The 27,398-nt window shown below is 50.9% G+C and overlaps 2 protein-coding genes across 5 annotated transcripts in view; one reads left to right on the top strand and one right to left on the bottom strand.

Moving 5' to 3' along the window:
* LOC132392913 (insulin-like growth factor-binding protein 5) overlaps nucleotides 1-19,594 on the top strand; it is a 32,985-nt gene extending 13,391 nt beyond the window's left edge. For 2 of the 4 annotated variants that reach the window (XM_059967473.1, XM_059967475.1), the window contains exon 4: nucleotides 14,080-19,594. In XM_059967473.1, the coding sequence (XP_059823456.1) occupies nucleotides 14,080-14,178 (99 nt within the window). In that variant the 3' untranslated portion in view covers nucleotides 14,179-19,594. Of the gene's footprint in view, nucleotides 1-2,884; nucleotides 7,708-14,079 lie in introns of those variants that run through there. The other 2 variants (XM_059967472.1, XM_059967474.1) reach the window with 1 other exon arrangement.
* The window catches only part of LOC132392914 (insulin-like growth factor-binding protein 2), a 102,995-nt gene that overhangs the window by 22,194 nt on the left and 53,403 nt on the right, over nucleotides 1-27,398 (bottom strand). The window lies entirely within an intron of this gene.

Consider the following 27,398-nt stretch of genomic DNA (forward strand, 5'->3'; position numbering starts at 1 on the left):
TCCGGTCTGACCATTGCCGTGACATTTTCTGTGATTAGTAATGCCATCCTCCCCCTTTAATCCCTCCCACTCTATCGCACCTAATACAATGGAACCCTGGAATACTGAGCTGTCAGTCCCACCCCTCCAGCAACTACGTTTTACTAATGGCTACAATACCATAATTTCACGTGCTGATCCATGCCCCGACCTCATACAGCTTTCCTCAGAACAGTAGTCTCACTATACTCAATCTTTCGACTCCTGGCTTAATAACATCTTTTCTCACTATCTGCTCTGGTTCCCACCCCCGTGCAATTCTCATTTAAACCTTCATCCAACCCCCCCCCACCCCCCGCCACTTGCTGCACAAGTAAACCTTCCCACAAGGATACTAATTCCCCTCTAGGTGCAAACTGTCCCACCTTCCCTGGAAGAGTATCCAAGGATCCAAAAATCCCTCCTGCACTAACTCCTTAGTCACGTGTTAAACTGTATGATCTTCCTCTTTCTGGCCTGACTCACTAAGGTGTGGAATGGGTAGCAAACCTGAGACCACAACCCTGGGTGTCCTGTCCTTTATCTTAGCACCTCGAGCCCTGCAGGACCTAGTCACCCTTCTTAATCATGTCGTTGGTGCCGTTGTGGATCCTGAGCTCTGGCGGCTCGCCCTCCTGCTTAGGGATGCTGTGGACTCAGTCTGAGATGTCCCTGACCCTGGAGGCAACATACCATCAAGGAAAATCTCATTTTCGCTGTTGAATCACCCCACCTCACCACCCCCACCTTTAGTTTAAAGTCTTATCCACAGTCTTAATTAGCAATTCTCCAGGACCCTGGTCTTAACATGATTCAGGTGACGCCCATCCCATCAGAACATTTCCCTCCTTCCCCAGTACTGGTGCCAATATCCCACAAATTCATATCCACACCAATATTTCAGCTGCGCATTTAGCTCTCTGATCCTATTATCTCTTTGCCAATTTGCACATAGCTCATTAACAGACCAGAGGTTAATGGTTCTGCGCTTTAATTTAGTCCCTAGCTGCTGAAATTCCCTCAGCAAAACTTCTTTTCTTGGTTTTTCCTTCGCTGTTGGGATCCACATTGGGCCGCAGTTGTACATTTCCCTTCCCACTCCATGTTCCTGTGCAAACAGACATCACAGCCTTCAGCACTCCTGATCCTTTTAACAGAGAATTGTATCTATTCTCCTTACTATACTATATCCGATCACATCCACATTTCCCTCTTCTCTTCCGCCGGCCCCCGAATGGCTCCCTGAACCACAGCAATCTGATTCGGTTGCTCATCAGTCCTACAGCTCTCACTCTCATCCTCACAGCGAGCAATCCTAAACTGGTTGGGCAAGTTTAAAGGCCAAGGCCCCTCCAGCACTGCATGGATCTGTCCACCCGCCTCACTCACCCTCTTGCCCCTGGCCACAGGCCGAATTTGAAGTCATAATCTAATGGGTGTAAACACACTCAAAATGCTGGAGGAACTCAGCAGGTCAGACAGAATCACTGGAGAGGAATAAAGAGTCTGAGTTTCGGATCGACACCCCTTGTCAGGACCCTTTCCGAGGGTTGAAACATCGACAATACGCTTTTCCATGGATGCTAGCAGGGCTGAGGAGTTCTGCAGCATTTTGTGTGTGTTGCTCGGATTTCCAGCATCTGCAGATTTTTTCTTGTTTGTAAGAAGGTGGGGGTGGGGGGGGGGGTTTATAAGGAGTCCGAGCAGGTGAGGGAGGATGAGTGGACAGAGGAAGGGATAGGCAGAAGAGGTTAGGATGTCCGTGTTTTCTCAAAGGCCTTTCAGCCCCATTGGCCTGTGCCGACCAATATCCCCTTCGACACCAATGCAATTTGCCTGCATCAAAAGACTAAAGATTAGCTTTAATTGTCACATGTACATCAAAACATACAGTGAAATGAGTCGTTTGCATCAAATCAAAATCAGAGAGGATTGTGCAGGGCAGCCTGCAAATGTTGCAGCTCTCTTAGACTCTGGCCAGATTCCACTTGTTCGGTTCTACTTGCCTCATAATAGGAGGTGGAGGCTTCAGAAAGGGTGCTGAGGAGATTCACCAGGGAAGGTGGAGGCGTTAGCGAGGGTGCTGAGGAGATTCACCAGGGGAGGTGGAGGCGTTAGCGAGGGTGCTGAGGAGATTCACCAGGGGAGGTGGAGGCATTAGCGAGGGTGCTGAGGAGATTCACCAGGAGAAGTGGAGGCATTAGCGAGGGTGCTGAGGAGATTCACCAGGAGAAGTGGAGGCGTAAGCGAGGGTGCTGAGGAGATTCACCAGGGGAGGTGGAGGCGTTAGCGAGGGTGCTGAGGAGATTCACCAGGGGAGGTGGAGGCGTTAGCGAGGGTGCTGAGGAGATTCACCAGGGGAGGTGGAGGCGTTAGCGAGGGTGCTGAGGAGATTCACCAGGAAGTTGTCTGGATTAGACGCAGGTTTTATGAGGATAGGTTGACTGAGTGAGCTGGGGCTTTTTTTCTTGGAGTGTTGGAGGATGAGAGGTGACTTGATAGAGGTGTATTGGAGGCATAGATAGAGTGGAGATCCTGAGACTTTCTTCCCAGGATAGAATTGACTAGTATGAGAGGGCGTAATTTTGAGATGATTGGAGGGAAGTATTATGTGGAATTACATGGAGGAACCTGGTGGGTGAGTGGGAGAGGCAGATACATTCGGGAAATCTAAGAAACTTAGGTAGGCACATGGATGATGAAAGTTTGAAGGGTTGTGTCGGAGGGAAGGGTTAGATTGATCTTAGAGTAGGTTGACGGGTCGGCACAATATCTTGGGCAGAAGAGCTGTGGTGTTCTATGTACACCTCCATCAGGTCAGCCGTCTTTCTACCACGTTAACACGAACTCTGACCTGTCCTTTCAGTGTAAGCCATCGAAGGGGAAACGGAGAGGCCTGTGTTGGTGTGTGGACAAGTACGGCTTCAAGCTGCCCGACTCCGATTTCACGCACCATGACTTCCAGTGCCAGACGCTCGAGACAGATTGACATGCGGCCTCCAGCCCAGTCTCTCCTCTTCCTCCTCAACCAACCGACCATCTCCAGAGGACTTCCCTCCCGAGCTGTTAGCCCAACTCAGGACTGTGAAACAGCTCGGCCATGAGTGCAGCAAAAATCCTAAAGTATAATAATTTTACAAAATAGTATGCTATCATTACTTTTTGGGACACCGGATATGTCAAGCTACGAGCAGCTAGTTTTAATTACTTTTTGTTCTCTCGTGAAAGAACCTGTTGCTAAACGGAATTTTGACTTTTGAGACAAAAGGAAGGCTCAAGATTGGGTAATTTTGTTACTTGTCAGCATGAGATACCCTTCCTGTATTGTACGATGATCTTTCGCTCCCAGTGAGGTAGTGGGATGAATGATGCCCAGTGATGGAGCCCACAGGCTGGGAGATTCCCGGATAGAGCAGGGGAGGGGAGATCTGTCACTTTGTGCATCTTCTCCCTCTCTGGCGTTGTTGGGAGGAGAGGGGATGATGGGCAAGAAGTCTGTGGAAGGGGGATGATGCCTCATGCTGTTGGTCGAGATGGTTAAGATGATGTGAGACGGGGAAGGGACGAATACCACTCAGTGCCCCCAGCTTCCACTCCAAAACTGCTACCCTAGTCACAGGGCACAGGTTGAGATCCCATCCATTTGGTGCTGCTGCAGTACTGTTTATGGCCAGCAAGGGGCGACTCTTTAGAGCCAGCAGTGGCGCCCCCTAATGCCAACAGCTGGTACAGCAATGTGAAACCCTTTGTGCCTCGAACTCTTCTTGGTGGCTAGGAAGGGTTTAGGGAGGCTTCCACCAACCTCCTCCCCCCCACCCACCTGCTGGGGAATGGCCTTGTCTTCCACTGGACCGGAGGATCCCACTATCCACTATCCACTTTTCCTCACTATCCACTTCTGGGTTCTGGGGCAACTAGCTCGCCATCCTGCCCCACCGGTCACCATGGAGCTGTTCGACCTTCAGCACTGTTGCACCCGTCAAGGTGCCCACTCCTTACCCTACACCTGCCCATCATTGCCCCTGGCTCAGACCAAGCCAACCTGGCGGTCTCCCCACAGCCCCGGAGACCCTGGTTCGATTCTGATCTCTGGCACTGTGAAGAGTTGTCACTGAGTATTCTCCCTGTGACCACATACTCTGGTTAGCTCCCACATCTCAACGGCGTCTGGGGTTGGTGGCTCAATTGGCCTCTGTACATTGCCCCTCGTGTGTTGGTGAAGGGTAGAATCTGGGGGGGAGTTGATGGGTATGTGGGGAACAGGGAATATTATGGGGGGGGCAGTGGGATTGTTCTGTGAGCTAGCATAGACTCAATGGGTCAAAGGGTCCCCATCCTAATCAAATGGGGTTGTAGAGGCGGTAGGTATCTCACAGTTCCTCAGCCACATCTCGAGTGGGTGCCCCCCACCCCAGTCCGAACAGTGAACTCAACCAACCAGTGGGGACTTCCTCCTCCTCAGGGTAAGATCTGTGAACCTGGAGGAGGAGGAGGAGGTGGGAATGTGAATAATCTTGAGTTCCCGGGGTGGGAAACATGACGAAACACAGCTCCCAGTGGAAGAAATTCCATCGGTGGGTTTTGTGTGAAATTGAAAATGGGATGTACTCTGAATATTACGACTGCATTTTGACCATGTTACTCTCTGTGTTCTATTTGTGGGATAGCTTGAAACCTTAACTCCATTACTCTTCAGAGATTAGAACCACAGCTGAGTGGTTTCATGGTAAACTCTCTTTATCCCCTCGTCCCTGTTAGCGAGTATTCCGGAGTTATGTGAATATAGTGGATATTAAATTGAGACAGAACCAGTCTTCAGTTCTTTTTGATAATTGAAGTTAAAAGCACAGGCTGGCCCACAGACTATGAGATATTGTTTGCAAAATGGTGAGCATGAAACAATTACAAATGCATCAGCCAAGAGTTAAGACAATGGGATTGTGCAGTTGGCCTGCATCAATCCAGGCATTTATGGGTTTAAGGAATTGTAAACTAGTTCAGGATCTCGCAATGTTGCAAGCACCTAGATCCACATCCCCAGTGCCTGATGTGGGGAGATCCATTAACAGGACCCAGACACAGCTGGGGTCCGACACATGGACCGGCATGGACCGTTCTGGGTGAGAAGACCAGCTGGTCAGAATGGAGGGTGGTGAATGTGTGGAGATTCATTCCTCGAAGGGAGTCAGATGCTCGGAGGAAGGAGAACAGGGAAGGTATTACACCAGTGGGGGAAGAGTTGAACAAGAGCTACAAGATTAGGGGGTAGTTGTTCAGACCTTCTCACCAAGGGTGGTGAATTTATGCAGGTCTTTATCCTGAAGGGACACACACAAAACTCTGGAGGAACTCAGCAGGTCAGGCAACATACACAGGGGGATGTATAGTTGATGGTTCAAGCTGAAACTCTTCATCAGAATGGGGGTCAGATACTCAGCAGGTCGGACAGCGACCGTACAGGGAGATGTAGAGATAACCTGTATTGCTGATCTGAAACACAAACCCCCTTTTACTCTCTTCACAGCCCCTCCACCACAGTCATCTCCCTCTCTCCCCTCATTCCCACCCTGCTGGGGACTGACTAAGACTGAGCCACACGTAACAGGGAAGTGGAAGAGTCTTTATTCACAAGGCAAAACCTTCACAGTGAGTCTGGGTGATCTCACCCTCAGGGCTCATGAAGCATCTCAGCCTGAAACGTCAAATGTTTATTCCCCTCCATAGATGCTGCCTGACCTACTGAGTTCCTCCAGCATCTTGTGTGTGTTGCTGTGAGTAGGTACTAGTTCTGCCAGGTAGATGAGGGAAGTGGTGGAGGGGAACTGGTTGGGTCTGCTGTCAAGAGAGTGAAGGAGCTTTTGAGACTGTCCTGATGACACATAATAAAGGATCCCAGGATGTCCTAATGAGAGATGATGAAGGATTTCAGCCTGAAACATCTACTGTTCATTTCTGTCTATAAGTGCTGCCTGACCTGCTGAGTTCCTCCAGCATTTTGTGCATTTTGCTCTGGATTTCTATCATCTACTGCAAAGTCCCTTGTCTATGCATGGAGGTGGTTCATTGGGAGCTAACAGGGTTGGGGAGGGAGATAAGCATTTGAATGATCAGCACGGTGAGGGGGCTGTAGAACTGAAGAATGAGACTTTCAGTTGAGGTGAAGTGGTTATATTGAACGTTGTGAGGGTGAGGTTGGATCACCCTGTTATCAACCTTCGAAGATGAATGGAATCTGATCAAAGACTGGTGATCTGGAGATTAGGAGCCCTGCAGGTTCACAGACCTTTCTTAGGGAAGGCAATTCCCTGACCTCATCTAGTCTGGGCCTCGTACATCCTCAGCTTCACACCAACACTGAGGAACAGACACGGGGGTCTGGCCCTCGCCCTCCTATTCCTGCTCACATCCTAAGAGGCTGACCCGCTGGAAGTGTGCCTGAGTGGGTTGTCCCTGAGGGTCTTTGGGGGGCAATCGAGGGGCTTCCTGACTTGTGCTGCATGTAGGTTGCAGATTCTATTCCTGCTTCCGTTACAGAAGCAGGTATATTGGGCTGGATAAGAGGATTGATGTGACAAAGGGAGGATTTGTCCAGAGTTCAGGGAGAACAGTGTTCAGAGGCAATCTGATCATGGACTGGTTATCTGGAGACCAGGTTCACAGACCTTCCTCAGGGAAGGAGATCTCTGATCTACTCCATTCTGGGCCCTGCACGCACTCTGCTCCACGCCAACATTTCAGCAACACTGACACAGGTCAATATGTTCATAAGCACCCGGAGGAGTCAACCTATCTTGACCATCTACCCTTCAACCCCACTGACATGATCCAGTGTCTCTGAATTCCCAGTGACCCTGTGATCCACTAATCTCCCAGTGGCCATGGCCCAGTGCATCCAATCTCCCATAACCACAGCCCAGTGTGCCACCCAGAGTGTCTTCTAGTGTCTAATCTCCAAGAAACCATAAGCTAGTGTGTCTCATCTTCCAGTGACCATGATCCAGTGTGCCTCCAATCTCCCAGTGACCATGATCCAGTTTACCTGTGATCTCCCAGTGACCACGACCAAGTGTCTCTCTGGCATTCCTGTGACCTGGGTACCTCCCCAGTGCTCCAGTAACTCTCTGGTCTGCAAGGGTCACTGCAGTGAGAACCTGCCCTCACTCCATGTGGTGTGGCACTGGTGATAGTGGTGTTACAACAGGGAGCATTCCGCCTGGTTGGTGAGTGGGTGTGCAGGAATGGGAGAACTGGGAAGGACCGAACTCCTTCATGTTCCATGACATCACCAGGAGGCCACATCGGGATCAAAGGGATGTTTCCTGCCTGGTTCAATGTCATGCTGTTGTAAGAGAAAGAGGATAAGGTTCAGAATGAGTGATCACCCTGCCCTACCCAAACCAAATGTGCTAATTTTCAGCAATACACTGCCTAACGTTTCAGCCCAGAGTGTCACAACCTGTGTAACTCCCGACCCAACAACCTTGTGACTGGACGAGACTTTCTTTCATGTCTAATGAAGCAGAAAGTTTTAGCTAATATTCCGTTCAATGTTTTGTACTAAATATTTTTGTTATATTTCTGATGAGGTGGACACTGTATGCTATTTATTCAACTCTAATTTATCTTATCCTTCACTTTGTCTTTTGTTATGACAAGGCCTTTATTTAATAAAGATATGTACACAGCCAATGAGTGAGCTGGATTAACTTACCCGTTCCTTTATGAGGGGCATTTTTAGGGTTAATGCAAGCAGGCTTTATCCTCTGAAGTTAGGTGAGACAAGAACTAAAGGTCATGGGTTAAGTGTGACAGGTGAAATTTTTAAGGGGAATTTCTTCACTCAGAGGGTGTTGCGAGTGTGGGATGAGCTGCTGGTGGAAATGGTTTCGAATTCAACATCTTAGAGAAATTTGGATAGGTATGTAGATGGGAAGGGTATGGAGGGCTGTGGTCAAGGTGGGATGAGTCTGAGTAACAGTTTGGCACAGACTAGATAGGCCAAAGGACAAGAGTGGGAACTTCTTTACTCATAGAGTGGTGTGAATGTAGTGTTTCATCATAGTATGGGTATTGATAACCAGAGTGTGACAGGGAGGATGGTGTACAGACGTACCCTTCAATTGGTGGTGTGGGGGGGGGGGGTTAGACAACCAGTCCATCTGAGTGAGTGTGGCATTTGTAACAAAGCGGATAAATTAATGACACCAATTTGATTGCGACATTTAAGAGAAGTTTGGACAGCTACATGGATGAGAGGCGTATGGAACTAGGTAGAATAATAGTTCAGCACAGACTAGATGGGCTGAAGGGCCTGTTTCTGTGCTGCAGTGCTCCATGAACTACCTGACCAGCACTGAGTCCAATATGGACATGGACCTTGTCCCACTGAGACCAAGAACAATGGACTCTGTTCATGGTGGGAATTGGGGTGTCGGGTGTGACGACCATCGGGACCATTGGAGTGGTGGGGGTAAACACTGATTTATTTAGAACAGGCCCTTCCAGACCAACAAACCACACCACCCAGCAACCCATCTATTTAACCCTAGCCTAATCACAGGACAACGTAATGACCAATGAACCTACTAACCTTTGGATTGGGAAGAAACCCATGTGCTTACTTGGGGGGGTGATGTATAAACTTCTTACAGTGGAGGGCGGAATTGAACTCTGATGCCTATGCTGTAATATGCCACCAAGGTGCCCCTAGCAGCATCGTGATCTTTTGCTGTGCTTCTAGCGTAGATGCTCCCATGGTGCTGTAGGAGAGGCAGGTCTGCAGTATAGACCCAGTGCTGGTATACTCTGCGCAAATAATCTGTCTGGATGGCACGCATATACAAACATGTGACCTCGGTACATGTGCTCAGTGCAAAAGCATTACAACACCAGCTATCCAGGTTCAATTCCCGCTGCTGTCCGTAAGGAGCTTGTACGATCTCCCCTGACTGAGGGGCTTTCCTTCAGATGCTCTCATTTCCTCCCACGCTCCAAAGACGCACTGGTTAGGGTGGACACGCTACACTGGCACCAGAAACACGGCAGCACTTACGGGCTGCCCCGAGCACATCTGTAGATCGCGCTGGTCATTGACGTAAACGACACATTTCACTGGATGCTTCGATGTACATGTGACAAATAAAGCTAATCTTTAAGAAAATGATTAGCCAATTCGAATAATTCCAAGTACACATTGTGGGGGAGGAGGGAGAGAGGGTGAGGGGACCTGCAGGTGGTGGAACAGATGCTGTAACAACTTACCCACTGCACCTCTGCCCTTGACTGGATTGCAGAGGTAGTGGGATTGGGAGGGGCTATTGGAGTGACCATGTTACGTTTGTAGATCACATACACCGTAACTACTGTATTGGAGGGCGGAAGTGCTGGGATGGGGGGGGCAAGTGGATGGATTGATGGTCAAGTATGGGATGGTGTCGACTTTCTTGAGAGTTATTTATTTGGAGATACAGCCCTTCCAGAACTTGGAGCTGCGTCACCAGATGCCACCAATTAATAACGGGACAATGTACAATGACCAATTCACCTACTAACGGGGACATCTGTGGAACATTTGAGGAAACGGGAGCATTTTAGAGGAAAGCCACTCAAGTCAGACATACAAACTCCTTCCAGACACTACTGGAATTGAACTCCAAATTCCGACGTCCCAAGCTGTCATAGTGTTGCGGGAGGGGGGAGGCACACGGGGAAAGATTGAAGAATTTCCCACAGTTGTGTCTAGAACCAAAGAGTTTAGTAACAAACCAATTTTATGTACAGACTACCTGGCATTGACTGTACTTCATCACAGGAAAGTTCAGCATGAACTTCAGAATGAGAAAATGAAACTAGCTTAATTTGTAGATCACAAAAGGACTGGTTGCAATTGAGTCCCGGGGGAACCAATATCCTGGCGGGGAGGTTTGTAAGGAGGTTGGGGAGAGTTTAAACTAGAATTGTTGGGGGGTGGGAACCGAACTGAAGTGACGGAGGAAAGGGTGGTTGGCTCACAAATAGAGAAAGCTTGGAGACTGTGCGAAAGGGAGGATAGGCAGGTGATAGAGAAGGGACACACTCGGTGCAATGGTTGAAAATGTGTCTATTTTCAAGCAAGGAGCATCACGAACAAAATGGGTGAGCTTAGAGTGTGGATCAGTACTTGGAGCTATGATGTTGTGGCCATTACAGAGACCTGGATGGCTCAGGGGCAGGAATATCTACTTCAAGTGCCAGGTTTTAGATGTTTCAGAAAGGACGGGGCAAAAGAGGTGGGGGTGTGGCACTGCTGATCAACGATAGTGTCACGGCTGCAGAAAAGGAGGAGGTCATGGAGGGGTTGTCCATGGAGTCTCTGTGGGTGGAAGTTAGGAACAGGAAGGGGTCAATATCTCTACTGGGTGTTTTTTTTTATATAGACCACCCAATAGTAACAGGGACATTGAGGAGCAGATTGGGAGACAGATTCTGGAAAGGAGTAATAATAACAGGGTTGGTGTGGTGGGAGATTTTAATTTCCCAAATATTGATTGGCATCTCCCTAGAGTAAGGGGTTCAGATGGGGTGAAGTTTGTTAGGTGTGTTCAGGAAGGTTTCCTGACACAATATGTAGATAAGCCTACAAGAGGAGAGGCTGTACTTCATCTGGTATTGGGAAATGAACCTGGTCAGCTGTCAGGTCTCTCAGTGGGAGAGCATTTTGGAGAGAGTGATCACAATTCTATTTCCTTTACCATAGCATTGGAGAAGGATAGGGAAACATTTAATTGGAGTAAAGGGAATTATGAGGCTATCAGGCAGGAACTTGGAAGCATAAATTGGAAACAGATGTTCTCAGGGAAACTTATGGAAGGAATGTGGCAAATGTTCAGGGGATATTTGCCTGGGGTTCTGCATAGGTGCAATTCAATGAGACAGGGAAAGGATGGTAGGGTACTGGAACTGTGGTGTACAAAGGCTGTTGTAAATCTAGTCAAGAAGAAAAGAAGAGCTTATGAAAAGTTCAAAAAACTAGGTAATGATAGAGATCTAGAAGATTATAAGGCGAGCAGAAAGGAGCTTAAGAATGACATTAGGGAGCCAGAAGGGGCTATGAGAAGGCCATGGTGGACAGGATTAGGGAAAACCCCAAGGCATTCTACAAGTATGTGAAGAGCAAAAGGATAAGACGTGAGATGATAGGACCAATCAAGTGTAACAGTGGAAAAGTGGAATGGAACCTAAGGGGACAGCAGAAGTACTTAATGAATACTTTGTTTCAGTATTCACTTCGGAAAAGGATCTAGGCAATTGTAGGGATAACTTGCAGGGGACTGAAAAGCTTGAGCATGTACATATTAAGGAAGATGTGCTGGAGCTTTTGGAAAGCATCAAGTTGGATAAGTCACTGGGACCAGATGGGATGTACTCCAGGCTACTGTGGGAGGCGAGGGAGGAGATTGCTGAGCCTCTGGCGATGATCTTTGCATCATCAATGAGGACAGGAGAGGTTCCAGAGGATTGAAGGGTTGTGGGTATTCCCTATTCAAGAAAGGGAGTAGAGATAGCTCAGGAAATTATAGACCAGTGAGTCTTACTTCAGTGGTTGGTAAGTTGATGGAGAAGATCCTGAGAGAAGGATTTATGAACATTTGGAGAGGTATGATATAATTAGGAATAGTCAGCATGGCGTTGTCAAGGGCAGGTCGTGCCTTACAAGCCTGATAGTATTTTTTGAGGATTTGACTAAGCACATTGATGAAGGAAGAGCCGTAGATGTAGTGTGTATGGATCTCAACAAAGCATTTGATAAGCTGCCCCATGCAAGGCTTATTGAGAAAGTAAGGAGGCATGGGATCCAAGGGGACATTGCTTTGTGGATCAAGAATAGGCTTGTCCACAGACAGAAGACAAAGAGTGGTTGTAGAGGGGTCATATTCTGCATGGAGGCCGGTGACCAGTGGTGTGCCTCAGGAATCTGTTCTGGGACCCCAACTCTTTGTGATTTTTATGACATGGATGAGGAAGTGCAGGGATGGGTTAGTAAGTTTGCAGATGACACAAAGGGGAGCATGCCTTATGAGAATAGGTTAAGTGAACTCAGCCTTTTCTCCTTGGAGCAACAGAGGATGAGAGGTGACCTGATAGAGGGGTACAAGATAATGAGAGGCATTGATCATTTGGGTAGACAGAGGCTTTTTCCCAGGGCTGAAATGGCTAGCATGAGAAGGCACAGTTTTAAGGTGCTTGGAAGTAGGTACAGAGGAGATGCCAGGGGTAAGTTTTTTTATGCAGAGTGGTGAGGGCATGGAATGGGCTGCCAGCAGCGGTGATGGAGGCGGAAACAATAGGGTCTTTTAAGAGATTCCTGGATGGCTACATGGAGCTTAGAAAAAGAGAGGGCTATGAGTAAGTCTCGGTAGTTCTAAGGTAAGGACATGTTCAGCACAGCTTTGTGGGCTGAAGGGCCTGTATTGTGCTGTAGGTTTTCTATGTTTCTAAATCAAACAGAAAATTTGCTTTGTTCCAAGTTAAATTTCACTACAATTTACTTGCAGGACTGTGGATTACCAGATACCATTAATACAAAAAGAAAATCTTAGGGAAAAAAACACATAAATAAGAAAATGTCAGAACTGCTCAGTAAGTCAAAGGGAGGCCTTGAACAGGTCACTCTAGTAAAGTTTTCCAGCTGAAAACTTGTTTACCTGCACAAGATCAAAAACAGCTGCAGAAACTTACAAACTCAGCCAGCTCCATCATGGGCACTAGCCTCCCCAGCGTCCAGGACATCTTCAAAAAGGAGACATCCATCATCAAGGACCCCCACCACCCAGGACATGCCCTCTTCTCATTGCTACGGTCAGGAAGGGGCACATGAGTCTGAAGAGAGACACACTCAATGTTTTGGGGGGGGGGTCAACATTTATATAAATTAAATAAATAGAGGACATACACACACACACAGTGGATTCCAGTTAATCGGGACAAATCAGGATCAGCACATTTTGGCCCAATTACGCCAAAGTTCATGGAAAAAGTAAGAAAGGTATAAAAAAAAGACAAACAACTGTTTAACTGAGTAACAAATTATGTATTGAAATGAAATACAGAACAAATTAGAACATTATCAATACTACTACAGTACTATCAAACTGTGTACTAGCTCCTAATTGTTATCGAAGGAGGAGTTCAGTGTCCACTGCCACATTCTTTTGATTGAATGTAAATAAACAAAATCAGCGTAGACACCTAGAGTGGATAATGGGCTGCTTTCATACAACGACTGCATCCTCCAAATCTCCATTTTCATTGTAACATGCAAGATGATTGTCGATACCTTCGAATTCTTTGTAGTTTCTAACTTATTAAGGTAGTGAAATTGTTTCATTTTCACTGCCGGCCATTTCTGATATCTCCAAGCCTGAATGCTTGAAACCACAGTGAACAAAGCGGTTCTGAGTTATCTTACTGTTTATTCCTCACCAGCTAACAGTGACAAAAAATACTCTCTTGAACACAAGCAGATACAACCGATGCTATTTAAAAACTGTTCATTCGAAGCACAGCGTATTGTTGAACAGCCACACAAGTGCATGTGACTGACAATAGTTAGAAACTGTTCGGCGACTGTCTCCTGCCCCAGTTAAGCAGCACAGTGTCCCAAATAAACAAAGGGATACATGGGCATTTTCTCGATTAGTTTTTGTCTTTAAGATTTGGCCCAAATAAGCAGCTACCCCAATAAATGGCCCAGTCATCAGGAATCCACTGTATGTGTGTGTGTATGTTATGTACAGCACTGTACTGCTGCCACAAAACAACAAATTTCACAATGTTGTTAAGACATAGGAGCAGAATTAGGCCACTAGGTCCATTGAGTCTGCTCTACCATTCTATCACGGCTGATTTATTATCCCTCTCAACCCCATTATCCTGCGTTCTCCCATAAACTTTGACACCCTAACTAATCAAACTCCACTTTAAATATACTCAATGACTTGGTCACCACATCCAGCCATGGCAAAGAATTCCATAGATTTCATGCTCAGCTCTGCTCTAAATGGTTTTCCCTCTTTTCTGCAGCTGTGCTCTGATATTAAACCTGATTCTGATTCAGAGGCTGCCAGGCTGGGTAGGACTGTCCACAGCGAAGACAAGTACGCAACTGGGAATCACCACTGAAGGTCAATGGAAGAGAAAGGGGCTCCCTGTACAGAAACCCTGCCAAAGTCCAAGGAGGCAGGAGCTCCATTTACCAGCAACATGTATGGAAAATTCAAAATGCCAACAGGAAACTCAACAGAAGACAGCAAAATAATGCTGAAAAAGAACATGCACACACAATGGCGACAGGTGAAAATAGGCAGGTGGAACAGCAAAGGAAGTTGGGAAAGGAACTTGCAAAATAAATCAATACAATATTTCTCCAACTTCCAATAATTTCTTCCCCCTTCTTTCTTTTACCATTCAATCTAGGTCTTCTCACCTGCCCATCACTTCCCTCTGATGCCCCACCTTCCCTTTCTTCCATCATCTACTTTCCTCTCCTGTCCAATCCCTTCATCAGTCCATTACCTTTCCACCTATCTCTTCTCAGCTTCCCACTTCATTATCCCCTCCCCAACACACCCATCTTCCCCTCACCTATCACCTTCCAGCTTGTACTCTTTTACCTTTCCAGTCCTGATTACATCAACTCTTTATTTCCCTTCATAGATGCTGCCTGACCTGCGGAGTTCCTGCAGCATTTTGTGTGCGCGCGCATGTATACATGTGTACTCTGGATCCCCAGCATCTGTAAGATGTCTTGCATCAATAAAATGTTTTACCATTTTATTGGGGAAGGGGTCAACTGGGCCATTGGTGGCCCTTAAGACAGAAGAACTGATACCATTAAATATCAAAAAGAATAGACCATGATTCTGGTCACTTCAGTATAGGAAGGATGGGGAAGCTTTAGAGAGAATGCAGAGATGCCGCCTGGATTAGAGGCGGCATGTCATATGAGGATAGTTTAAGGGAACTAGGCCTTTTCTCTTTGGAGTAAAGAAGACATGACTTGACAGAAGTGTACAAGATGATAAAAGGTATAGATCGAGTGGACAGCCATAGACTTTTCCCCAGGGCAGGAATGGCCAATACTATGAGGCAGAACTTTAAGGTGTTTGGAAAAAGTTTGGGGGGGGGGGGAGCTGGTGGAATGCAAGTTTTTTTGTATATAGAGTGGTAGATGTGTGGGACACACTGCTGGCCATGGTGGTAGAGGCAGATACATTAGGAAGAGTCTCTTAGATGGCTACATGGATGATAGAAACACGGAGGACTGTGTGGGAGGGAAGGGTTAGATTGATCTTGAAGTAGTTTTAAAGGTTGGCGCACCATGATGGGTCTGTCCTGTTCTAAGTCCCAGAGCAAATGCTGGTAACTGATGCGTGTGGTCAAGTGCTTGATGGTTAGCAGTCATGGTGGACCAAAAGGCTTGCTTCTCTGTTGTATGACTCCACAGCAACCTCAACACCAATCCAAACATTGTCCCAGCCCCCGCTGCACAAGGTGTGCAAGGACAGTGAGGAAATGAGCTGCTATTTATTGTCAACAATCTTTCTCCCCACTGCCATCAGGCTCTTGAACCAATCTGAAAATCCCTAATTTGACTTCCAATTATATCCCACTCACTCGCAAATCATGTTACATTTACTTTGTCATGTAGGTTGTATGTAATTTATGTTAATGTAAGTTTAGACCATAAGACTAGGAGCAGAATTAGGCCATTCAGCCCACTGAGTCTGCTTTGTCAGTCCACCATGACTGATTTATTACCCACTCAACCCCATTCTCCTGTACTCTTCCCGGAACATTTGACACTCTGCCTAATCAAAAACGTATCAACCTCTGCTTTAAATACACGCGATGACTTGGCCTCCACAGGTGTCTGTGGCAAAGAATTCCAGATTCACCACCCTCTAGCTAAAGAAGTTCCTCCTCATTTCCCTTCTAAATGGATGTCCCATTATTCTGAAGCCCTCTGGTCCTAGACTCCTCCGCTACAGGAAAAAATCCTCTCCATGTTCACTCTATTTAGGCTTTTCAATATTCGGTTTCAATGAGATTCCGCCCCCCCCCCCCCCCACAATTCTTCTAAACTCCAGTATGTACTGGCCCTCATCAAACACCCCTCATATATTAACCCTTTCATTCCTGGAATTATTCTCATGTCCAGGGCAATAAACTTGAAAGATTGTGTTCCGTTTCTGATGGATTTGTTGGAGGTGGCGATAAGCTTGATTGGATTCCTTTTGCAGATATGAAGGAGATGGTTTACATGGTTGCCAGAAGATGCTGGTGAAGTCTCTGATGAGCATTGTTGAAGTGAAACTGGTGGAGTGCATCGGAAGCTACTGACCAGACTGTCACCTGGGCGAGGGTGCAGAGGACAAACACCCATTGTCAGGCTATGACCAAGGGTTACCACAGGCTCTATGCCAGTGTAGGGAGCTTTCGCCTGCTGCGTAAACACCAGCCTATCAGCCACAAGCCCTTCAACGTATTGGGTGGACAACCAATGTTGGAGTATTACTGGGCTGAGCCAATGGTAAATCCACAAGTGGGCTTGGTGATAGTCAGCATGAGGTCACCTGCTTAGGGTCAGAAGGGATGGAGCAAGGTCTGGTGGGACTTGCGGTCCATGTCCAGTGACCAGCGTCCGTGTCGGGCCGGAAGATAGCGGGAAAGGTAATGGAACGTCGACCTTTGTATGCGGAGTCTGGAAACAGTGGGGGGTGGGGAGGATCTTCCTGAGCCCTGGGTAAGAGTACAGGGACAGCTCTGGCCTCCCTCTACGAACTTGAAGGTGAACCAAGGCTCACTAGGTTATATTCCCTGGAATCCCCAACATAGGGAGAAACCTTGCAATGAGATCCTCCATGGGAGACCATATGACAAAGAAGCAGAATTAGGCCATTCAGCCCATCATGACTCCTCCAACATTCCATCTTGGCTGAATTACCCCATTCCACCCCATTCTCCTGCCTTCTCCCCTTAAACTTTGATGTCCTGATTAATCAAAATCGATCAACCTCTGCTTTAAATACACCCAGTGACTTGGTTTCCACAGCCATCTGTGGCAATCTGTGGGAAGGGTTAAACTGATCTTAGAGTAGGTTAAAAGGTTAGTAAAATCTCATGGGCCAAAGGGCCTGTACTGTTCTGTGTTCTAAGAGAAACTCAACAAACAGCATTGGATCTATGGTGAATTGTCTGTTGGATTCAGAATTGTCTTGGCCAGAGCAGGAAGAGGGCAGTGGTTGAAGGGACTTATTCTGGCTGGTGGTGTTCCGCACTGACCTGTACCGGAACCTCTGCTGTCTGTGATGTGAGTGAGTGACCTCGGTGAAACTGCAGATTGGTGGTGTTGTCAATAGTGTGGGATATAGCTCAGGTGCAGATGAAGTTTAACATCGCCAGCTGTGAAGCGTGCTTTGGGAGATCAGGTGTAAAGGGTCAGTACACTGGGAACCGTAACAACGCTGATATACAGAGGGCCAAGTTCACAGCTCCCTGAAAGTGACCGCTCAGGACAGAAGGCAGACAGCATGCTTGCCTTTACTAGTCGAGACACTGGGTTCAAGAAATAGTAAACTATACTACAGGTGTGTAAAACTCTGGTCAGGCCACACCTGGAGGGTTTGGAGAGAGTTCACCAGAATGCTAAGGAGAGGTTTTCTCTGGAGAAGCGGAAGCTGAAGGGGGATCTGATGAAGTTCATTGGATGATGAGATTATCTTTCGTCCAGGGTAGAGGGCATGCATATGAGGCGAGAGGAGGGAAGATCTTTTTCTTCACAGAGTGGTGGGTGCTTGGAACGTGCTGCCAAGTGCGGTGGCCAAGGCAGATATGCTACAGGCTCTTAGACTGTTACGGGGGTGGGTGGGGGGGGGGGGTTCAGTAGTGTAGAGACAACTACAATCATTCTACAGCACCGATTACTGATCAGGGTTCGATTCCCGCCACTGTCTGTAAGGAGCTTGGACATTCTCCCCAGAACTGTGTGGATTTCTTTCGGGTGTGCCATGGTGGGTTAGTGAGTGGGTCGTGGGCTGGAAGCATGGCAACCCTTGCAGTTTTCTCCCAGCATGATCCTCACGCTGAGCTGAACCAGTGTGGGGGAGCTGCATTAACAGTGACACAGGGCGCTCGGGGAGAGAAGTCACACACGTGTGAACAGTCCCTCCGGTTCCTCTCCCACAATACTCGAGGGGCCGAATGGTCTACTTCTGCACCTATTGTCTAATACTAATCCCTGGTTCTCAGGATGGTCACTCCGTTCTCAGCAGTCTAAGGTGTTCTGTTCAAGCCCCCCTCCAGGGACTGAATCACGCAAGTGTCAAGATCACAGTGGCCATTCTGCCTATGTTGTCTGTCCAATCAATCACAGCCCAACTCTCTACCCCTTCTCTCTTCTGCTTCCCATCTGGCAGAAGGCACAAAATTCTGAAAGCACGACCCGGGTCAAGCACAATTTTACCATGCTGTTCGTTATTATATCCGTTATGATAAGATGGTCTGTTATCATTGAGCACTGCAGAATAAACAGGCTCTTCGGCCCTTCAACTCCATGCCCATCTATTATTCTACCTTATTGCTTTGACTTGCACCCAGACCATAGCCCTCCATACCCCTCCCATCCTCGTAATCACCCAAACTTCTCTTAAATGTTGCCATCGAGCCTACGTCCACCACTTCTGCCAGCAGCTCATTCCACACTGAGTGAAATGGTTCCCTCATCTTCCCTTTAAATCTTTCACCGTTAATCTCCAGCTTTAAACCCTATGATCTTGCATCTTACTGTTTACTGCACTGCTCTTTTCCTGTCTCGGTTCCACTTTTCCTGTACTGTTATTGGCCTACCACCTCAATGATCTGATCTGTACGGGCAGGTCCACGGCGTCACCCTCCCAATCATCACCAGACACAGACAATCCAGCTTCACACGGGAGTTTGTCTGGCTGCTTCCAGAGCAAGTTGATGGGGTTGTTTCAACGGTTGGGGGATTCAGTTCAAGAGCTGCGGGCGATGTAACTCTGTTACAGCCACACTTGGTCACTTCACTTAGAGAAAGGACATGGAAGCTCCAGAGGGTGCAGGGGAGATTTACCAGGATGCTGCCTGGATTAGAGAGGGTGCGGAGGAGATTCACCAGGATGCTGCCTGGATTAGAGAGGGTGCAGAGGAGATTCACCAGGATGCTGCCTGGATTAGAGAGGGTGCAGAGGAGATTCACCGGGATGCTGCCTGGATTAGAGAGGGTGCGGAGGAGATTCACCAGGATGCTGCCTGGATTAGAGAGGATGCAGAGGAGATTCACCAGGACGCTGCCTGGATTAGAGAGGGTGCAGGGGAGATTTACCAGGACGCTGCCTGGATTAGAGAGGGTGCAGGGGAGATTTACCAGGATGCTGCCTGGATTAGAGAGGGTGCAGAGGAGATTCACCAGGATGCTGCCTGGATTAGAGAGGGTGCGGAGGAGATTCGCCAGGATGCTGCCTGGATTAGAGAGGGTGCGGAGGAGATTCGCCAGGATGCTGCCTGGATTAGAGAGGGTGCAGAGGAGATTTACCAGGATGTGCCTGGATTAGAGAGGGTGCAGAGGAGATTCACCAGGATGCTGCCTGGATTAGAGAGGGTGCAGAGGAGATTCACCAGGATGCTGCCTGGATTAGAGAGGGTGCAGGGGAGATTTACCAGGATGCTGCCTGGATTAGAGAGGGTGCAGGGGAGATTTACCAGGATGCTGCCTGGATTAGAGAGGGTGCAGAGGAGATTTACCAGGATGCTGCCTGGATTAGAGAGGGTGCGGAGGAGATTCACCAGGATGCTGCCTGGATTAGAGAGGATGCAGAGGAGATTCACCAGGATGCTGCCTGGATTAGAGAAGGTGCAGGGGAGATTTACCGGGATGCTGCCTGGATTAGAGAGGGTGCAGGGGAGATTTACCAGGATGCTGCCTGGATTAGAGAGGGTGCGGAGGAGATTCACCAGGATGCTGCCTGGATTAGAGAGGGTGCGGAGGAGATTCGCCAGGATGCTGCCTGGATTAGAGAGGGTGCGGAGGAGATTCGCCAGGATGCTGCCTGGATTAGAGAAGGTGCAGAGGAGATTCACCAGGATGCTGCCTGGATTAGAGAGGGTGCAGAGGAGATTCACCAGGATGCTGCCTGGATTAGAGAGGGTGCAGAGGAGATTCACCAGGATGCTGCCTGGATTAGAGAGGGTGCAGGGGAGATTCACCAGGATGCTGCCTGGATTAGAGAGGGTGCAGAGGAGATTTACCAGGATGCTGCCTGGATTAGAGAGGGTGCAGGGGAGATTTACCAGGATGCTGCCTGGATTAGAGAGGGTGCGGAGGAGATTTACCGGGATGCTGCCTGGATTAGAGAAGGTGCAGAGGAGATTTACCGGGATGCTGCCTGGATTAGAGAGGGTGCAGGGGAGATTTACCAGGATGCTGCCTGGATTAGAGAGGGTGCAGGGGAGATTTACCAGGATGCTGCCTGGATTAGAGAGGGTGCAGAGGAGATTTACCAGGATGCTGCCTGGATTAGAGAGGGTGCGGAGGAGATTCACCAGGATGCTGCCTGGATTAGTGAGGATGCAGAGGAGATTCACCAGGATGCTGCCTGGATTAGAGAGGGTGCAGGGGAGATTTACCAGGATGCTGCCTGGATTAGAGAGGGTGCAGGGGAGATTTACCAGGATGCTGCCTGGATTAGAGAGGGTGCGGAGGAGATTCACCAGGATGCTGCCTGGATTAGAGAGGGTGCGGAGGAGATTCGCCAGGATGCTGCCTGGATTAGAGAGGGTGTGGAGGAGATTCGCCAGGATGCTGCCTGGATTAGAGAGGGTGCAGAGGAGATTCGCCAGGATGCTGCCTGGATTAGAGAAGGTGCAGAGGAGATTCACCAGGATGCTGCCTGGATTAGAGAGGGTGCAGAGGAGATTCACCAGGATGCTGCCTGGATTAGAGAGGGTGCAGAGGAGATTCACCAGGATGCTGCCTGGATTAGAGAGGGTGCAGGGGAGATTCACCAGGATGCTGCCTGGATTAGAGAGGGTGCAGAGGAGATTTACCAGGATGCTGCCTGGATTAGAGAGGGTGCAGGGGAGATTTACCAGGATGCTGCCTGGATTAGAGAGGGTGCGGAGGAGATTTACCGGGATGCTGCCTGGATTAGAGAGGGTGCAGGGGAGATTTACCAGGATGCTGCCTGGATTAGAGAGGGTGCAGGGGAGATTTACCAGGATGCTGCCTGGATTAGAGAGGGTGCAGAGGAGATTTACCGGGATGCTGCCTGGATTAGAGAGGGTGCAGAGGAGATTCGCCAGGATGCTGCCTGGATTAGAGAGCTCGTCTCATGAGGGTAGTTGAGTGAGCTCGGGCTTCTCTCTTTGGAGTAAAGGAGGATAAGAGGTAGCTTGATGGAGGTGTACAAGATGATAAGCGGCAGAGACTTTTATCCAGGGCGAAGGAGAGGAGGGAGGCATAACTTTAAGGTGATCAGAGGAAAATATACTGGGCATATCAGAGGTGAGTTTCGTTACTCAGAGAGTGGTGAATGCACAGAATCATTATCAATGACAGAGGCAGATACTTTGGGGACATTTAAGATAATCTTAGGTTGGCACATTGATAACAGAAAAATAGAACGCTATGTGGGAGGGAAGGGTTAATTTGAATTTCGAGTAGGTTAAAGGGTTGGCACAACAATGTGGGCTGAAGGGCCTGTGTTAGCGTGTTCTCTGTTTTATGTTCCAGGTCCACGAGTCCCAGTATATAACCAGAGGTGACAGGCCAGCGTCAGAGAACGAGGTCCTGTTTCCTGGGACCAAGGATCATCCCTCGAACACACAAACTTCCGGTGGATCCCAGGGGTTGAGCAGCATCCACTGGGGAGAGGGATGGTTAACTTTTCAGGTTGAAACCCTGCATCAGGACTGAGTAGAGTGGGGGGGAGATGCCCAGAATAAAGAAGGGGTGAGACAGAGGCCCTAATCTTTTGGACCAGTGTCCCATGTGAGGTTAATATCTGTGTAATTAATATCTACTAAGTGTAGTAGGGGAGATGTCAGAGGTAGGTTTTTTTTAAGTACACAGAGGGTGATGGGTGTATGTAACACACTGCCAGGGATGGTGGAAGAGGCAGACATTTTAGGGAGATTTAAGGAACCCTTAGAAGGGCATGTGGATGACAGAAAAATGGAGGCACATGTGGGAGCAAGGGGTTAGATTGACCTTAAAGTAGTTTACAAGGTTCGGCACAATGTCGTGGGCTGCACTGTGCCGTAGAGTTCTATGTTACTTATTGAAAAATACCAATCAGTGGAATTAAATAAAATACCAAAATGCCAATTCCTCCAGAAGATGGTCTTAGCACCAGATGCCAGCAGTGTCGGCCCCTCGTGTCACCAGCAGCGGGTGGGGTGGGGTGGGGTGGGTGGGTGGTGCTGTCCAAGGGGGCTTGCCGACTTTTGCCATACACCAAGTACAGAAAATGTAGTGTTCCAAAGTTCACAGCGGCGAGGAACGCTGTGAGATTCTCGGGGACCTGCAGGCAGTTGGGTTGCCCCGAGTGCTGATACCAACATGCTATTTCAAGCTGCACCAAACACTGCACCAGTCCCCCAATGCATGCACTGCTCCTGGAGTCCCATGTGCAGCAATGCATGTACCAATGCTAGGATTGTCCATACAAGAGTACAAACAGGACTCCAGAGGATTGCCCGTGCACTCGTGCATGCACCACATGCACCAGTACATGCAGCATTCCAAAGGACTGTCCATGCAACAGTGCATGCATTGCTTCAAAGCTGCCCACGCCCAACGGCACGGTCTGTCGTAAAGAGATTGACAACCACGGCTCCCACTGAGCTCAGCTCACAGCCTGAACCCGTGGGGAGGGGGTCTGAAACCCTGACCACACACCAACACCATTCCCTCTCCCTACCCCGTCTGGAACCTCCCCAGCCCCTGTCCCCCCCCACCCTGCACGCCAGGCGCAGTGGTCAGTCCTCAGGTGGTGCGTGGGAGCTGGAGCTTGGCGTTGTTCTCTGATGACAAGCAGCAGCGATGGCACTCGGGGTCTCCGCGGACGGTGGGCGATCCCGGGGTCACCTTCCCTGTATGAGGGTTCACGCACCAACACTCACCCCGCTGTCCGTTCAGCGACGTCTTACACTGGAGACAGACAGGGAGACAACCAGTCAGCCTCGACGATCACAAAACAGCAGCAAGTACCCACCACGGGACGAGAACGCTCGCTCCGTTCTGTCAAACCAGAAAGTCCACCACCCCCGTACCGTCCCACCACGAACTCTACCCCGTACCGTCCCACCACGAACTCTACCCCGTACCGTCCCACCACGAACTCTACCCCGTACCGTCCCACCACGTACTCTACCCCGTACCGTCCCACCACGAACTCTACCCCGTACCGTCCCACCACGTACTCTACCCCGTACCGTCCCACCACGAACTCTACCCCGTACCGTCCCACCACGTACTCTACCCCGTACCGTCCCACCACGAACTCTACCCCGTACCGTCCCACCACGAACTCTACCCCGTACCGTCCCACCACGAACTCTACCCCGTACCGTCCCACCACGAACTCTACCCCGTACTGTCCCACCACGAACTCTACCCCGTACCGTCCCACCACGTACTCTACCCCGTACTGTCCCACCACGAACTCTACCCCGTACCGTCCCACCACGAAATCTCCCCCCCGTACCGTCCCACCACGAAATCTCCCCCCCGTACCGTCCCACCACGAACTCTCCCCCCGTACCGTCCCACCACGAACTCTCCCCCCGTACCGTCCCACCACGTACTCTACCCCGTACCGTCCCACCACGAACTCTCCCCCCCATACCGTCCCACCACGAACTCTACCCCGTACCGTCCCACCACGAACTCTCCCCCCCGTACCGTCCCACCACGTACTCTACCCCGTACCGTCCCACCACGAACTCTCCCCCCCGTACCGTCCCACCACGTACTCTCCCCGTATCGTCCCACCACGAACTCTCCCCCCCGTACCGTCCCACCACGAACTCTCCCCCCCCGTACCGTCCCACCACGTACTCTACCCCGTACCGTCCCACCACGAACTCTCCCCCCCGTACCGTCCCACCACGTACTCTACCCCGTACCGTCCCACCACGAACTCTCCCCGTACCGTCCCACCACGAACTCTCCCCGTACCGTCCCACCACGAACTCTCCCCCCCCGTACCGTCCCACCACGAACTCTACCCCGTACTGTCCCACCACGAACTCTCCCCCGTACCGTCCCACCACAAACTCTCCCCCCCCCGTACCGTCCCACCACGCACTCTGCCCCGCACCCACCCACCACGCACTCTCCCCCCGTAATGTCCCACCACGCACTCTCCCCCCGTACCGTCCCATCACTCACCCCCCTACCGTCCCACCACGCACTCTCCCCCCATACCGTCCCCCCGTACCGTCCCAACACGCATTCTCCTCCCGTACCGTCCCACCACGCACTCCCCCCCGTACCGTCCCACCACGCACTCCCCCCCCGCACCGTCCCACCACGCACTCCCCCCCCGCACCGTCCCACCACGCACTCTCGACCCGTACCGTCCCACCACGCACTCCCCCCGCACCGTCCCACCACGCACTCACCCCCCGCACCGTCCCACCACGCACTCACCCCCCGCACCGTCCCACCACGCACTCACCCCCCTGTACCGTCCCACCACGCACTCACCCCCCCGTACCGTCCCACCACGCACTCACCCCCCGAACCGTCCCACCACGCACTCCCCCCCGTACCGTCCCACCACGCACTCTCGACCCGTACCGTCCCACCACGCACTCCCCCCGCACCGTCCCACCACGCACTCACCCCCCGCACCGTCCCACCACGCACTCACCCCCCGCACCGTCCCACCACGCACTCACCCCCCGCACCGTCCCACCACGCACTCCCCCCCTGTATCGTCCCACCACGCACTCTCCCCCTGTATCGTCCCACCACGCACTCTCCCCCCGTACCGTCCCACCACGCACTCACCCCCCGCACCGTCCCACCACGCACTCACCCCCCGCACCGTCCCACCACGCACTCCCCCCCGTATCGTCCCACCACGCACTCTCCCCCTGTATCGTCCCAACACACATTCTCCTCCCGTACCGTCCCACCACGTACTCTACCCCGCACCGTCCCACCACGCACTCACCCCCCGCACCGTCCCACCACGCACTCCCCCCCGTATCGTCCCACCACGCACTCTCCCCCTGTATCGTCCCAACACACATTCTCCTCCCGTACCGTCCCACCACGTACTCTACCCCGTACCGTCCCACCACGAACTCTCCCCCCCGTACCGTCCCACCACGTACTCTACCCCGTACCGTCCCACCACGAACTCTCCCCGTACCGTCCCACCACGAACTCTCCCCGTACCGTCCCACCACGCACTCACCCCCCGCACCGTCCCACCACGCACTCCCCCCCTGTATCGTCCCACCACGCACTCTCCCCCTGTATCGTCCCACCACGCACTCTCCCCCCGTACCGTCCCACCACGCACTCACCCCCCGCACCGTCCCACCACGCACTCACCCCCCGCACCGTCCCACCACGCACTCCCCCCCGTATCGTCCCACCACGCACTCTCCCCCTGTATCGTCCCAACACACATTCTCCTCCCGTACCGTCCCACCACGTACTCTACCCCGCACCGTCCCACCACGCACTCACCCCCCGCACCGTCCCACCACGCACTCCCCCCCGTATCGTCCCACCACGCACTCTCCCCCTGTATCGTCCCAACACACATTCTCCTCCCGTACCGTCCCACCACGTACTCTACCCCGTACCGTCCCACCACGAACTCTCCCCCCCGTACCGTCCCACCACGTACTCTACCCCGTACCGTCCCACCACGAACTCTCCCCGTACCGTCCCACCACGCACTCCCCCCCGTATCGTCCCACCACGCACTCTCCCCCTGTATCGTCCCAACACACATTCTCCTCCCGTACCGTCCCACCACGTACTCTACCCCGTACCGTCCCACCACGAACTCTCCCCCCCGTACCGTCCCACCACGTACTCTACCCCGTACCGTCCCACCACGCACTCCCCCCCGTATCGTCCCACCACGCACTCTCCCCCTGTATCGTCCCAACACACATTCTCCTCCCGTACCGTCCCACCACGCACTCCCCCCCATACCGTCCCACCACGCACTCCCCCCCGTACCGTCCCACCACGCACTCCCCCCCCGCACCGTCCCACCACGCACTCTCGACCCGTACCGTCCCACCACGCACTCCCCCCGCACCGTCCCACCACGCACTCACCCCCCGCACCGTCCCACCACGCACTCACCCCCCGCACCGTCCCACCACGCACTCCCATGTACCATCATGCACTCCCTCGTACCGTCCCACCACGCACTCATCCCCCGTACGGTCCCACCACACACTTTCCCCCCGCACCGTCCCACCACGCACTCACCCCCCGCACCGTCCCATCACGCACTCCCATGTACCATCATGCACTCCCTCGTACCGTCCCACCACGCACTCATCCCCCGTACGGTCCCACCACACACTTTCCCCCCGTACCGTCCCACCACGCACTCTCCCCCCGTATCGTCCCCCCACGCATTCCCCCCCGTACCGTCCCACCACACACTCCCCCCCCGTACCGTCCCACCACACACTCCCCCCCTCGTACCGTCCCATCACTCCCCTTCGTACGGTCCCCACACACTCCACCCCCCCCCGTACCATCCCATTGAGAATGTGGAGTGGGTAAGGGGTACGTGTAGATGGGGTGGGCGAGGGGTAAATGTAGCAAAATATGTAGACGGGACCAGGGAGAGGATACGTCATTGGGGAAGTGTAGGAGGACAGGGAAGAGGTAGCTAAGATAAGATTCCAGATAACATGTGGGAACCACAAAGGGAACCTGCGACCACAAGACAATGTGTTCGGCAAAGTATTTTGAGCTATATACCTATTCCGAGTGATTTGCTTGCGTCCATACCCGAGTATTACGCTTGCGTTTATGCTTATTCCGAGTATTTCACGTGCTTAGCTATGCAATAGCCAATCAATTGATGAATTTGAATCGGTAACCATATTTGCGAATGTAGTACCCTGATTTTGGGTATAAGTATGACCTTCGTAAACCGACAAATTGGGAGTTGGCTACCTTACGCCCGAAGTGAATAAAAGCCGTTTCAGAGGTAATTTCGTGTCTCTGGTGTTTTTCCTCAACTGAACAGGTTAATAATGTCAGGTTGACAATTTGGCGAGCCGAGCCAGGAGCCAAACGGTTGGCAGTTCAGGATCCGGTGTAAGAG

Source organism: Hypanus sabinus, chromosome 4 (assembly GCF_030144855.1).
Source record: "Hypanus sabinus isolate sHypSab1 chromosome 4, sHypSab1.hap1, whole genome shotgun sequence".
Lineage (NCBI taxonomy): Eukaryota > Metazoa > Chordata > Chondrichthyes > Myliobatiformes > Dasyatidae > Hypanus > Hypanus sabinus.